This window comes from Pinus tabuliformis, chromosome X (assembly GCF_031772625.1).
Source record: "Pinus tabuliformis cultivar Carrire ecotype Pingquan chromosome X, CPIR1, whole genome shotgun sequence".
NCBI lineage: Eukaryota > Viridiplantae > Streptophyta > Pinopsida > Pinales > Pinaceae > Pinus > Pinus tabuliformis.
In genome coordinates this window covers 1,089,385,833-1,089,401,975 of record NC_142308.1, presented here as the reverse complement: position 1 = coordinate 1,089,401,975, position 16,143 = coordinate 1,089,385,833, and the positions used below count along the sequence as shown (strand labels likewise).

At 42.5% G+C, this 16,143-nt stretch overlaps 1 protein-coding gene across 3 annotated transcripts in view; it reads left to right on the top strand.

Moving 5' to 3' along the window:
- Positions 1-564: 564 nt before the first annotated feature.
- The window catches only part of LOC149143612 (uncharacterized), a 115,394-nt gene continuing 99,815 nt past the window's right edge, over positions 565-16,143 (top strand). For 2 of the 3 annotated variants that reach the window (XM_089447112.1, XM_089447111.1), the window contains exon 1: positions 566-1,538. In XM_089447112.1, the coding sequence (XP_089303238.1) occupies positions 654-1,538 (885 nt within the window). In that variant the 5' untranslated portion in view covers positions 566-653. Of the gene's footprint in view, positions 1,539-16,143 lie in introns of all 3 variants that reach the window. The other variant, XM_089447113.1, reaches the window with a different exon arrangement.

Sequence of the window (16,143 nt, the reverse complement as noted above, 5' to 3'; positions counted from 1 at the left end):
TAGGAGCAATCCCCGTTTTACTTAACAAAATAGCATAAGGAATTGCACTTTTAATCTTAAATTTGTTTGTAATCAAACGCTTCTGAATTTTCTCAATTTGTCTCCATTGCATGTCGGATGTACTGCTGGCCCATAGTTCACAACCATAGAGAATCACCAGAATCACTAGAAGCCCAAAAAGAGTTTGAGTGGTTTTCCAATCCCATAACTCTGCCTCTATGCACCTATTTTGAAAAGCATAAAATGCTTTCCAACCCCTTGAAGTTCTTTTCTTTTTACAACCATTCTAACTTATATTTTTGTTGAAGTCAATTCTAAGATATGTGTAATCCGCAACTTCTTCTAGAATATTGCCTTCAAAGTAAAACTTATACTAGTTATGTTTTTTTAGAAAAAACCACTACTTTCTTTTTGCATCCCCACTTCTACGCTTCAAAGTAAAACTTATACTAATTATGTTTTCTTTTCTAAGAAAAAACTGCTACTTTCTTTTTGCATCCCCACTTCTACAAAATGCTCAGAGATAATGCAGCCTTATAAATCAAGTGGCCCAAGGTACAAATAAATCAAATATTAACATCGAAATATTTCGAAGTATGTAATCTTTACACCAACGCTAGGGTCGCCACAGGTGGCTGAGGCCACTGCAAGAGATGGGTGGCGTGGATGTTTATCGGGCTGCTACAGAAGAGGCGAAAATTCCTCCTCGATCATGGCTTGCTCCTCCGAGACTTGATTTCAATTCCCTGTTGACGCTTATCGCCAGCAATGACTGCAATACTTCACTCAACTGGAATGCTGACAGGGACCTGTGTTCTAATTGGAGTTGGAAATGGGAGCGAATTGATTTCGAAACATCATCAATTCAATGCCCAAAGGCTCTAAATACATTGCTGGGAAGAAGATTTAGTGGTCTGAGTCCCTTGGGCATTCAACCTCGGCCCTGTTCCTCTCCCTCCCATGGCTGTACTTGTAATTCCCATTCTCATGCCAAGGCTAACGATGACAGCCACCATGCACTGGATGCCGTTCAGTCTTCCTTGTCACCGTCAACTGCAATACCAGAAACTACCTCATTGACAGAGCAAAATGAAGTTGGGGATTTGAATAATTTAAGGGAAAATGTTGAAGATGAAGAGCTTGAAGAGGGACAAATTCCCGGGGAAATGGCAGAGGAAGAGTTCGAAGATTTAACTAACAATGAGCGCGGGCAGGTACCGGACGTATCTCAAAGCAAAGTCCATTATTTTGGCCATGATTATGGTGTTGCGCTACAGAATTCAATAATTGTCCCACAGAAAACCGCAATGCCGAAGATTTCAGAAGTTAAAAAGAAGCCCTCAAAGTCGAAAAAACGGCGACAGAATAGGAAGGAAAAAATAACAAAGAATACCAAAGGGATTGATCAGCTCCCGCAAAAGAAAAAGTCTGGGGATTCGAAAGAAACATTGAAAACTTTGGAAACAGTAGACGAGAAATTAACTCAAGAATCGGTCCAACCAAATGTAGAAAATGAAGAAAACCGTACAGCTAAAGAGGTAGGCACATCTCTACCAAATTGTCAGTATTATTATTATTTTTCCGGCTTTCGTTAATATCTTTTTCCTAGATTTGTTTTATAATTAAAGATTGTAGGCTTCTTGGGAGGATTTTAGATGCTAAACTCAAGCAAATATACTCGCAGAAGATTTAGTGGTGGATTTTTTTTTTTTCCAAAGGGAAATTCGTAATTTTCATTAATATTTGAAAATTACCATCAATATTTGAAAATTACATATCGTAGATTCTTGAAGAAGCATATGCTGCAAGTTGTGGCGAACTACCATTCAGATGTTCATGTACAAAAAAACCCCGTAGGGTATGGTACACTGGTAGTATGTGCATAATTACATAAGAAAGATAAATATATACATAAGACTGTTCTGTGAAAAAAGTACTGGCAGTGGCTCAAAAATCATGAAATCAGGCTCTGTCAGGCCCCTATATTCTGTGATCAATGTATGGATGATGGTAGTACTGATAGTAGTCCATATCCTTCTATTCTTGAATCATCCATAGACCCCGAGGCTGGATCGCGTCCTCCTTGGATAGATGGTCGGAAATCTGGTTGCGCTTCCTGTAGATATGATAGATATGATGGATAGATATGGTGACAAATGATGGAGTCAAATTGGTATCTTAAAAGCAGAGCATCATCCAATATATGCGCGAGTAATATATGCGTGAGTGTGTGTGCATGGTAGATAGATATGCTGTTGAACCAATTTATGATGATCTTGGAATCACCAAAAACTTGAAGGTGCCTACACTCTTTTTCTAAAGCAAAATGCAAAAGATGTCTGAGTGTGATCAATTCTGCAAAGTTATTGGTGTCATTGCCCAAACCCATCTGAATTTTAAAGAAGTGGTTCTCTGATAGGTGTAATAAAGCCCCCCCACAGCCCTGTGCTTGGGCAGATCCATCGAAATAGGCCCAAGGAATGCTTTTGTCAATGACTTCAGGGGTAATGGATCGATGGGGTGCAGGTCTATCATCCTCAGGTATATTGGAGTAAATGGACAAGACATGTGCTGAAGCCTGATTCCAGTGAGGCACAATATCATTGAAAATGAATTTATTCCGAGTCAGCCAGATAGCCCAGCAAACCAATAGGGGGAGATTTCTAGCTTTATGAGGCTGGGCCGATGACCACCATGTTTGCCAGGCTTCTAGGATGGTATTCCCCTGCCATCCGAAGGTAATAGAGAGAGAGGAGAGGATCAGGGTCCAAAATCCATGATGGTGGAGCAGTGGAGGAAGAGATACTCAATGCTTCTAGGATGGTATTCCCCTGCCATCCGAAGGTAATAGAGAGAGAGGAGAGGATCAGGGTCCAAAATCCATGATGGTGGGGCAGTGGAGGAAGAGATACTCAATGGATTTGGAGGCTTGACGACATAGGATGCACCAAGTAGGGCTATGGAAGGATCGCTTCATAAGGTTTTCGCCCGTGGGAGCTTTGTGGCGAAGTACAGTCCACATGAAAAGTCTGGTGGGGGGAGCTTTCAGTTTCCATAATAAACTCCACCACCAGTCAGAGATTGGTGGCTTATGTGCAGAGTATATAACAGGGTAGCCATCCTTGGGAGAGTAATGACCATGCTTGGCATGTGCCCAAATAAGTTCATCTTCATCTTCAAGAATCCTAACATGAGATTCAGAAAGTGCATTAGTGTAACTGTACCAGTCAGGATGCCAATTGTCAGGAATGCCAAGATGTAATGCCGATTTCCAAGCCTGAGAAAAAATATTAGTATTTTCTGGGTCTGCAATTTGATCAAGATGGATAATACGAGCATTAGATAAAAATTTAGTGGTGTACATTGTTTGTTGGTTCAAGTGATATAGGGTTTTGTTAAGGTATTTAACTGCGAACAAAGTGGGATCAGTCTTACGATTAGGTAGCATATACACACATATTAAACCGCCAGCAGATTTTTGTTCCTTTACACATGGAGCTTGAATTACCATGTTTTCCTGTTTTATCAGTTGATCATCTTTGTAAAATTTTAATTTGAACAAATGAGGCATCAGACAAATATATTTATTTATACTATTATTCTTCTGGGTAGATTGACTGATCCTATAGAGGACAAAGCTTAAAATACTAGTGACATTGTACTTTAAGCCATCATTTTTTTGTGATATAGAAACTAGTAACATGTTTTCTCAAAATGCCAAGCGCCAAGCTGCACTACCTGAATTTAGCTCAAACCATTCCTGATTATCTGTAACAGATTTATAACATTGTACTTCTAATTGGTTTATTGGTTTGCTTCCACGACTCTAGAATTCTCTTGTACTTCCAGCTTAGGCGATAAATAAAATAAAAGAAACCCTTTTTGATGTTCTTGTAAAATAGCTAAATGCACATCGAGACAACTTAGCATGTCACTGATAGATGGTCATATCAAAGCTGTGTTAGGGAGATTCCTACTAGCCAAATCAATCTATGCTACACTAAAACTATGGTTGTCTGTGGATATTTTGTTTATATGGTAGACAAACTGTTGGAAAAGCTACTTTTCCTTTTTTCCTTCTTTATATTTTGAATTTGATCTATCTATATTATCCATATCTATCTCGTCCTTTTTAATTTTTTAGTTCTTTCTACTATTGTGTGAGTGCATTGGTTTGTTTGTCATTGGTTTTGGTTGTTTGCTGTTGCTATTGTCATTGTTGTTTTCAAAATGGAACTCCAACTACTAACATATACCTTTCCATGAAAGGTTCTATTCTTTTCTTGGTACCATACTTTCTTTATAGCAATTATTTCTTATTGGGGACATATCCCTGCACGTTGGGGACATATCCACTGCCTTCTACAGTGTCACAATCAATGCCACAAATGATATTGGTGTTGTCACTGTGATCCGGAATGGATTTGGACTAAGGAATAGTTCTAAGACTTACTATTTGCAAATTAATTGGGAAATTAGAAAAGATAATGCAATTTCAATTGGAATAAGACAAAGGAGGAAAAAAATGAGAATAAATGAAAAGGAAAAAAATAAAATAGGAGTGAATATGCCGAGGAATGGGAAATGAAAGGCCAGTCTATTGGTTTTCCCATTACCCTAGCTCTTCATATTTCTTCCTTTACTTTCTCTCTCAAAGGGCTTTTTTGCTTGCCATAGAGGAAGAAGCACAGGGGAGCCATGAGTTGCATTGTAACTAAAGGTTGCAGAAATGAGAAGTGAGCTACCATTTGAAGCTGGTTTTCCCATTTGGGTTTCTAGGCCCATCAATGTTCATCTAGATTGCAGTTGATAGTGGAAAGAGATTATCTGGGAACTCTCACATAAGGATTGAGCCTCTTGTCTTTATCATTTTATTGAGCCTTCATATGATATTCTTGGTAGCGGTGGTGTGCTCAACTTGAGTGTAGCAGCTTTTATATTGTGCACAATTTGATAGTTTCTAGGCATATAGAACCAATGTCCTTGACTTCTACTTCATTGAACTAAAAGTGAGTCCTCACAATAATCTGTGTAATTTGTTCCCATTGTTGGCACTTGCCTTGGCCTTACAATGTCAACCAACAAACCCATCCTTACATGCCAATGAAGAAGGACCAAGGAATTTGCACTTCGAATTCCATTGAGCTCACAAGCCCCGAAGATAAACATCATACAATAGGAGCAGAGTACGAGACTCTTGAAGCCACATTCTTATTTGGCTACTACCTTTCGGAAGTAGGCTGTATGGTGTTATCAATGATTTACTTTGAGCAGAGTCTTGATTTCTATTGGCCTGATTGCTGTCGTGTTGTTAACAATTTGATGTGTGCAAGGTACACCCACGAATAGGCCATTGGGAAGATAGAGTTTAGTGTTGCATTGAGACTCCCTTGAAGAGCCGTTGCTGAGTAACCTTGCAGTAAGATAAAGCTCTCTATATAAGACTGAGAATAGAGTCAAAGATTTTAATTCTGCATAGTATTTGTGTTGGTGAAGCAAGTGGGCTATATGTTCTTCAATTAAAGATCATATTGGTATTAGGGCAGTTGAATCCTTGACATAGTTCCCGAAACTTTGAAGAGAGTGCAAACTCAAAATGGGTAAAGCAAACATAGAGAGGTTGGAAGACTTAAGGCCCGTCAATATTTAGTTTTAAGAAGAGAACAAATGTTTGAAAGAGAAGGTCCAAATGCATTACTTGAGTATGGCAGAGAGGAAGAAGAACCTAAAGACCTTTGCCAAACAGTTACCATTGCTAAAGAAGTGCCTAAGAGACCTTTACTATGGTTATGGCTTATTAGGACAAGAGTAGATTCTAGCTTGTACACTTGGGAGAGAAGATCATATAGATGGATAGTTGGATGGAGGATAGGCTCAACCAGATGAAGACTCGACTACAACAAGAGTTGGTCGAGAAGGATGCGGCATTGGAAAATCTCCAAGAAGTTATCCAAGAACATGTTGGAGATCCCATGCACCCTAGGTCAGGTTATGCCCTACCTAGGAACACAAATGCACTAGAGATGCCCAACTTTAAATAACTTTGCACAACGAAATATATCAACAAACATATCAATAACAATACACAATAATTTTGGCCCAAAACATGTTCCTTATTAGTTCATAATAAGAAAGCCATAGGGCTCCCGTACCAGGGATCAGGGTCACTTACTTTTAAAATTGGCAACTAGGGCCAAATTCCTTGTGGGTCATCTTATTTATGGCAGCTGATATTTTTCATGGATCCCTCTCATCGAGAGGTGTAGGATTGATCTAAAGACCATTCGATACCGATAAATATTCATGGAGATATGAATTTATTTGTGTTATGGGATAATTCGTCAAGGTCGGCCAACAACCAAATAAACCTCTCATTTGCTCAACGTTTTAGTATAAATAGAGGTGCTTTGAAAGTCATTTGGACACACTCACAACTCTCTTGTGATCTCTTCCTCTCCATTCATTTGGGTTTAATGGAAGGAAGAATCCCTAGGAGAATACACTGATCTAGGAAGTTTGTCCTAGCCCTAGACGAAGAGATCTATATGCTGCCCAATCTTCATTGCCCAAAAAGGAGGCTCTTATATTGCAGCAAGGGTAGGGTTCAATGCCGCTATGAAGAAGCCCTAACTCTTTCCTATGGAGAAGCCCTAACATAACCTATGAAGAGGTATACGCGGTCAAGAAGGGCAGCAATGTAAACACAGCCTAGAAGAGGGTCTCTACCCTAGATGGATGCCCTAGAACCTTAATGTAGTCTATGGAAGAATGAAAGGTCTGAAATTGCCCTAACCGCAGCAAGAGAGGGAGGCTCTAAGATAGTGTGGAGGAGGACTGAGTTCCTCAATGGAGGCCGAGTTAATTGCTGGAGCAGTAGCTTGTTTTTGGGTCACTTTGGTGGAGGGCGTAAGGGCTAGTTGTCACTGCTGGGGTATAACAAGCCAACGTGTGGTTTAGGAATGCTGGAGAAGGGTGATCGTAGCTTTGGGACAGATGTTGCTGCTGATGTGTGAGGGCTGGTAGGACTGTCATTGATGCCCCAACCAGTCTGTGACCTTATTGTGAAGGCTGTCCTAACAATTGTTAGAATGATCAGAGAATCCCCTAACAGTGATCTAATGTAAGTGCAGCAGCATGATAGCAACAAGAAGCATGCAAGGTACAACAAGCATGCACATTGGGACAGCAAGCATGCAAGGTCAGCAAGCATGCAAGGTACAACAAGCATACACATTGGGACAGCAAGCATGCAAGGTACAACAAGCATGCACATTGGGGCGACAAGCATGCAAGGTACAGAAAGCATGCACATTGGGACAACAAGCATGCAACGTACAGAACGCATGCAGATTGGGACATCAAGCATGCAAGGTACAGCAGGCATGCACATTGGGACAACAAGCATGCAAGGTACAACAAGCATGCACATTGGGACAGCAATGATGCAAGGTACAACAAGCATGCACATTGGGACAACAAGCATGCAAGGTACAAAAAGCATGCACATTGGGACAACAAGCATGCAACGTACAGAAAGCATGCACATTGGGACATCAAGCATGCAAGGTACAACAGGCATGCACATTGGGACAACAAGCATGCAAGGTACAACAAGCATGCACATTGGGACAGCAAGCATGCAAGGTACAACAAGCATGCGCATTGGGACATCAAGCATGCAAGGTACAACAAGCATGTGCATTGGGACAACAAGCATGCAAGGTACAACAAGCATGCGCATTGGGACAACAAGCATGCAAGGTATAGCAACAACAAGCACAATGGGACGACATGGCAAGCATAGTGCTGCAAGCACATAGGACAGTATGGCAACATGGCATAGCAATGGCACATGATGCAGTACAGTGATGGGTATAGTCATGATTGGTGAAGCATGATGAGATGCAAGAGAACGATAGGTGAAAGAGTCACCTTGGAGAATCAGTTGAAGCAGCATGTCTTCAACTGATCTCCTGTATCATCTTATTAGAGATGATCTATGCTCTTATCTAGATAAGTCAAAGTGTTGACTTCTGTTGTAAATGTACTATCTCTTTCTCTCTTTGCTGAACTATTGAAGAACTTATACGAATAATTGATCAAGGGTTTCCCCACATTGGGGTTTGTCCTTGGCTAGTGCCACATCATGTGTCCTCTTGTCTTGGCTTGTTTTCTGCGATTTATATTTATGTTCTATCTGCAGCTTACTTTAATGCTGATGTGATTGCTAATCTGGAAAATATATTGAGCTAACTTTGAAAATTGAAATAAATTGCTCTAGCATAGAACATACCTAAAATAACATGGTATCAAAGTTGAGGTGAAGACAAAGCCCAAGTAAGAGTGAAAGAGCAATCACCAAAGACAGTTGGGAAAGGACAAAAGGATCAATGGATTCCTCATTCCTCTTCTAATTCACCAAGGGTGAAGTCAAAGCAGAGAATATTATTAGAATGGTGTAGTGGAAGATTCTGATGGTCTACTTGAAGATCACTTCTATGCGAAGTCCGGATCAAAGGGTGGAATGAAAGGCAGATGCCTTGGTTGAAATAAGTTTGGCCATTATGCGAAGGAGTGTCTGACTGGTAGGGACACATCACTTGATGATGATAACAATCATTCCAGGGACATCTTCAATGATCAGAGGAATGACAGGTATTGCAGGTCATCAAGTACACGACTGACTCTTCAGAGAAAGCAAGGAACCCCTGGTATGAAGAATCAAATGTTGTTTCTGATAAGATAAAGAAGTGTTATCTTGTATTGGCCCTCTCCTTAAGATTCTTTGGGAATCTGGCTTATTGATTGTAGTGCTTCAAGGCACTCCATTGGATAGAAGGGTGCTCTCTCTCTAATTTGGTAGAGATGGAAACATTTGTGGGATTATACTTGGAGCAGATGCCACCTATTTTGGAAAGGGTGTTACTCCTCAATTGAATGAGGGTAACTCGATTCCTTTACAGAATCTCTTTTATGTTCCTGATCGCAAGAAGAACCTGGTGTCCATTTCAGCAATGGAAGTCAAAGGTTTCAGGGTGGCATTCGTCGATGGAAAGGTACGTGTTTGAAAATAGAGTTTTCAAAGATGCTTTTACTCATGGATTCAAGGTTTGGCAATTTGTATCAAATTGCAGAAAGTCCATTGGGGACCATGTCAGTTGACACATAGCACCGAAGGTCTATGAGTCAGATGATGACAGGGATGCCTGAATTCAAAAGGAGCATGAAGGTACATGTCAGAGATGTACCGAAGGAAAATCTCACAAGGGGACCATTCCCCTGATGTAGCAAATCCACAGGTTTGGAACAACCCGAGGAGGTTTGAGATTCATGATCGGGAATCTCATGTGTGCAGGTGGAAGAAATCCCTCTATGGCTTGAAGCAAATCACCCCGGGTTTGATACGAGAGGATTGATAGCTGTCAGATGAAACTGGGATTCACTAAGAGTGAAGTCGATCCACGCCATTGTTTGAAGGTTGTGGATGGTAGACCTCTCATACCGACACCTTCTAAGAACGACCTATTTCTGATAGGTGCAAACCCTCTCACTTGCAGAAGTAAGAGGGAGTTGGATTCCGGATGTGGAATGGTAAACTGCAAGCCTGTGACTACCTCGAGGATCTTAACTTTCAGAAGTTATATGGTGATGATGCCGGACCAGATTTGGGAAATGCCTCTGAGTTTCATAAACTCATTTGCATTGATGTTCTTGGTGAACTTCTGTCCGGATATATGTTTTGCAGTTAGCATGGTGAGCTCATATTTGGTTGAGCCTCACTAGATTGGTGCCAAGAATCTTCTGAGATATCTTCGGGGCACAATCTCTCATGGATTGAGATACACTGCCGAAAATATGAAACTGCATGATTATTCGAATGTTGACTGGGCAGGTAGTGTGGAGGATCACTAGAGCACTTCTCAGTGCTGGTTCTCTTTGGATTCTGCTTCGATATCATGGATGAGCACGAAGCAGAAGTCAATTGCTATAAGCACAACCGAGACCGAATACATAGCTACGAGTATGATCTTGTGTGAAGTTGCCTGGTTGCGGAAGCTCTTTAGTGAGCTGTTTGTACACGTGATGAATACCACTATGATTCTCTGTGACAACCAGGGGGGATTCGATTGTTGAGGAATCCCGTATTCGATGATTTCTCCAACAGATAGACATCAGATACTACCTTATCTGGGATATGGTAAATCGATGAGCGAGGAGGCTCCATCACATTGAGACTGATGTACAGGTCGTAGACATTTTGTCAAAGCCCCTGGGAAAGGTCAAATCTTTGACTTTCCTGAACGACTTGGGGTCATTGAGAGACCTTAGTATAAGGGTCCTGCATGTTGCATGCATTAAGCTCTAGGAGCTCTGGGGGCTTGGGGTACTTACTGGAGCAACACACGACCATAGGGCGACTCACCCTCCCCTAATGGTGTGCTGTGTATAGGGTGAATAACTCAGCCTTCTGTGTGATAGCCCGAGGCTACTTTGGGAGGGGATGATTCGTTCTCCTGTGAGCCAGGATGATTAGTTCTCTTGTGGGACAGGATGATTAGTTCTCCTGTCAAGGCATCCTACCCATGCAGTCTGGGACTCATGCGAAGTACCTCTCATCTGATCAATGAGCAGGGAAATGGAGTTAGGGACCATAGTAGTAGTATCGATGGACGCATCGTTGTATCTACCGTACTCCCTATGCTAGGATGACCTCTATTGATCTGGGATCAGTATGAGTGGTTTGAGACACTCTCTTGTGATATTGATTTGGGGTCAATAAACCTGACATCGGGTCAGTAGAGAATGGTATAGACATTTTCGATCAATGCTTCTTCTTGATGGTTCAATAGAGCAGAGCAGTGTAGGGCACTGATGGCAGAGATATTACAATCTGGCAGATGGATTAGCGGATGGAGTTCTCCCTAGTTGAGAGGGAGTGTTAAAATTGGCAACTAGGGCCAAACTCCATGTGGGTCATCTTATTTATGGCAGCTGATATTTTTCTTGGATGCCTCTCATCGAGAGGTGTAGGATTGATCTAAGGATCATTCGATTCCGATAAGTATTCATGGAGATATGAATTTATTTGTGTTATGGGACAATTCGTCAAGGTCGGCCAACAACCAAATAAACCCCTCATGTGCTCAACGTTTTAGTATAAATAGAGGTGCCTTGAAAGTCATTTGGACACACTCACAACTCTCTTGTGATCTCTTCTTATCCATTCATTTGGGTTTTAATGGAAGGAAGAATCCCTAAGAGAATACGTTGATCTAGGAGGTTTGCCCTAGTCCTAGACGGAGAGATCTATACGTTGCCCTCATCTACATTCATGGAGAAGAATCTTTGCTGCCCAAAAGGGAGGCTCTTATATTGCAGCAAGGGTAGGGTTCAACGCTGCTATGAAGAAGCCCTAACGCTTTCCTATGGAGAAGCCCTAACATAACCTATGAAGAGGTATACGCAGTCAAGAAGGGCAACAATGTAAACGCAGCCTAGAAGAGGGTCTCTACCCTAGATGGATCCCTAGAACCTTAACGTAGTCAATGGAAGAATGAAAGGTCTGAAATTGCCCTAACCATAGCAATAGAGGGAGGCTCTAAGACAGCGTGGAGGAGGCCTGAGTTCCTCAATGGAGGCCGAGTTAATTGCTGGAGCAGTAGCTTGTTTTTGGGTCACTTTGGTGGAGGGTGTAAGGGCTAGTTGTGATTGCTGGGGTATAACAATCCAACGTGTGGTTTAGGAATGTTGGAGGAGGGTGATCGTAGCTTTGGGACAGATGTTGCCGTTGATGTGTGAGGGGTGGTAGGACTGTCATTGATGCCCCAACCAGTCCGTGACCTTATTGTGAGGGCTCTCCTAACAATTGTTAGAATGATCAGAGAATCCCCTAACAGTGATCTGATGTAAGTGAAGCAGCATGATAGCAACAACAAGCATGCAAGGTACAACAAGCATGCACATTGGGACAGGAAGCATGCAAGGTACGACAAGCATGCACATTGGGACAACAAGCATGCAAGGTACGACAAGCATGCACATTGGGACAGCAAGCATGCAAGGTACGACAAGCATGCACATTGGGACAACAAGCATGCAAGGTCAGCAAGCATGCATGGTACAACAAGCATACACATTGGGACGACAAGCATGCAAGGTACAACAAGCATGCACATTGGGACAACAAGCATGAAAGGTACATAAAGCATGCACATTGGGACAACAAGCATGCAAGGTACAACAGGCATGCACATTAGGACAACGAGCATGCAAGTTACAGCGAGCATGCAAGGTCAACAAGCATGCACATTGGGACAGCAAGCATGCAACGTACAACAAGCATGCATATTGGGACAACAAGCATGCAAGGTACATCAAGCGTGCACATTGGGACAACAAGCATGCAAGGTACAACAAGCATGCACATTGGGACAACAAGCATCCAAGGTATAGCAACAGCAAGCACAATGGGATAGCATGGCAAGCATATTGCTGCAAGCACATAGGACAGTGTGGCAACATGGCGCAACAATGGCACATGATGCAGTATAGTGATGGGTACAGTCATGATTGGTGAAGCATGATGAGATGCAGCATAGTGATGCTGGGTGCGCATGGTGCAGCACAGTGAGGTGCGGCATGATGATGAGGTGCAACACAATGATAGGTGAAAGAGTCACCTTGGAGAATCAGTTGAAGCAGCGTGTCTTCAACTGATCTCTTGTATCATCTTCTTATAGATGATCTATGCTCTTATCTAGATAAGTCAAAGTGTTGACTTCTGTTGTAAATGTACTATCTCTCTCTCTCTCTACTGAACTATTGAAGAACATATAAGAAGAATTGATCAAGGGTTTCTCCACATTGGGGTTTGTCCCTGGCTAGCGCCACATCCTGTGTCCTCTTGTCGTGGCTTGTCTTTTGCGATTTATATTTATGTTCTATCTGCGGTTTACTTTAATGCTGATGTGATTGCTAATCTGGAAAATATATTGAGCTAACTGTGAAAATTGAAATAAATTGCTCTAGCATAGAACATACCTAAAATTAACATTTACAAACCCCAGTACAATGCTATAATACACTGCCAATCCTTTCACCAGTAACTAGGGCTGAGATCTATCCATCAGGCTCTCATCTACCCTCATACAAAGAATATGCAAATGTACTTGTTGTTGCTATCCTTGGAAACCAATCCTTTCAATCCTATTCAACCCACAAGATTTGCTCCTTTAGACCTTGTCCACTTGGCCCTACTTGTTGTCCACTTGTAGACTGCTCCTTTAACCCATTGATCCAGTTTCCTATATCCCTCAGCCAGTCCCTTTAGCTGTTACAGGACTCCTTTACCAACCCCAACACAGGTTTGCTCCTTAGCACATCTGCGACCAACCCACAACGCTCAGATTAGACCTCAACCTCTCTATAACTCATTCCTCTTGGTTGTGGCTTGTCCCACAAGCCCTCATAGAGGCTCGGTCTGTAATGTCCCTTCCTAAATTATTTTGGAACAGGATTAATTTCTACATTTTGGGGCCGATTTTGGAGGTGATGGGGCCCATTTGCTTCTATTAGGAGGCTAGACTTAGGAGAAGCTATTTTGATGTGGTTAATTTATACGTGGGGGCCAACCACATTAGGAGAATACACATTCCCTAGTTCGATTTGCGTGGAGGGGAAATCGATGGTTAAGTGAGGGACCCACGATGGAGGGAAAATGGAGGGAAAAGTGCTCCACGAAATCTATATAAGGAAGGCAACTCTCCTCATTTCAGCATCTTATCTTTTTGACATATTGAACTCAATCTTAGTTGCTCGAGCTGCTTAGCTGGGTTACTGTGCTGTTTAGCACACGAGTGTCTCCGAGCGGAGATCTCAACCCTTGCTTCAGTGGACTTCGAGTGCCACCCTAGGAAGGAAATTCGTACTACCTTGGAGGAGAGCCGATGGAGTTTCACAGTCACATCATTCAACATTTGTCTCAGCTAGTGCGTGTTTCTAGAGGACGCAAAAGAGGAACACACAGGTGTTGCTTGTGGGTTCATCCGGGCAGCAATTGTCAGGGGAGTTTGGGCATTCAAGCTACAATGGAGGATCAACCTTTCTGGGGAGCTTTGGAGCAGGAGATGGTTGCATTGGAGCAGTTCGATTTATAGTCACCTGGGCCAGTGCAGAGAGCCATCTTTGGGCTCATGTGGGAGTTGGAGGAAGCAATTGTAGAGTTGGAGTTGGCCGAGAGAAGTAGGGAGATCATTTGGAAGGCCATTTGAGGAGGATTGCTGGAGTTGGGAGAGAAGAGATTGACAGGATCAGTCACAACAACAGAATTCAAAATTGGAGGAGGACCAAGCTGTGAAGGGTCAATGTTTGAAGGTTGGAACCAAGGGAAACCCTTTCTGTTTTTTTCTTGGTTTTGGGCAAGGATCACACTCCTAATTTTATAGAATTTTCTGGGCAGATCTAAGAGGTCAAACATGGGTCCCAACTCAGCAAGCCGCTAGAGGAGTTAAGGGGAATTTGGGCCAAAATTCCGAGGTCAACATTTGGCCAATCCCTTCATGGGTTATTCTGGGTATTTGGTGGAGAGGCCGGGGTTAATTTCTCGTAATTTTCTAAGCACCAGAGGTGGGGTTTCCAGCAACATCTTTGCAGTAGACAACACAGTTTCACAAGGGCAGTGCAGGACATCATTGCAACAGTTATTTGTGCCATCTGGGCTTGACATATTACCACTTGGGCTTGATCGCCCATATTACCACTTGGGCTTGATCACGCTTGCCATTGAGGCAAGCCCAGGTGCACCACTTCCACATTATTGTACTTTTCTCCCTTATTATAATAAAATGGCTCAACTGTTGGTTATTCCTGGACTTTTGATGGGTATGCACTGAATGTTTCAATTTTATGTCGTTGTTTTTATTGTTTGCTTTGCATAGCACTAGTTTTGCTAGTTTGGAACATTACACGGTCTACCCTAACAACAACCCCTTCTTGTGGTCTAGTGGCACCCTCTTGAGGCCCTAACAATGGCTAGCTGCAGATCTCCAATTAGCCACTTGGCCCTTGCTCAGAACCACATACTAGCCCTCATGTCTAGGGCACGGTCCTCCTAACAGACCCTTGCTCTTGTTTTGGGCTGCGACTTAGGATTGCGGCCAATCCTCCTCCATGCTGCAGGTACCTTGGACAACTACCATACCTCTTGTGTTAACCTTCCTTAAGCCTGGTTCAGTAGAGGACCTTCCTTAACTAGCAGCGAATGACCTCTTCTAGGCTTGTTTAGGCCTTAGTCAGCTTGATGCTCCTTGCGGCCAGTACTAAACATGGTCCAACCCTTAGACTAGGGCTTGGGATTCTTCTTTAACATTGCGACCCTTCTAGCTAATCCTTACTTGGCCTCTCTTCACCATGTAGACTTCGGTCCTCATCCATAAAAGAAAGTCGACTCCTGCTCACAGAATTACTCAACCTTCTTCTTCCTTGCTGCGACTCTTCTAGGCTGATCTCCACCACAAATAAAGTCCTTCTCACTTGTGATACTAAGCCTCTCCTTTGGCTTATATTTATAGTTGTCCTTGAGGTGACTTAGGAACTCCCTTTGTCCTTCAAGAGACCCCACACAACCTCTTAATAGTTAATTATAATATAAAGTTCATTATCTTTGGGTCAAAACCCCAAACCTTGGGTATCTTACCCACAAGCTCCCTTTTTGTGGTTTTCTCCACTGGGAAATACCTTTCGCGCTACCCAAATTTCAACGTTCCCTCTTAGTGAGGAAGGTATTTTCAGTGTTCACCACTACTTGGAAGTGGCCCTTGCCTTTGAATCTAATTTGCAACCATGTCCATTCGGAAGACCCAGATCTTCAAAGATACCATCCTTGTAGAAATCTCCAGCTCCATGACTTTCCTTGCATGGCCATGACTATCCTCACATGTGCCATGACTTATTTTTGCATGATCATGACTTTCCTTGCATGGTTCATGATTATCCTTTCATGTACCATGAGTTTCCTTGTGTGTACCATAACTGTCCTCACATGGGCTATGACTTGCACCACCATGACTATCCTCTCATGGTCCATGACTGTCTCTGCATGCCCTGGAAGAATCCACTCTCTTGCTTGAATTTTGAAGGTTAAAC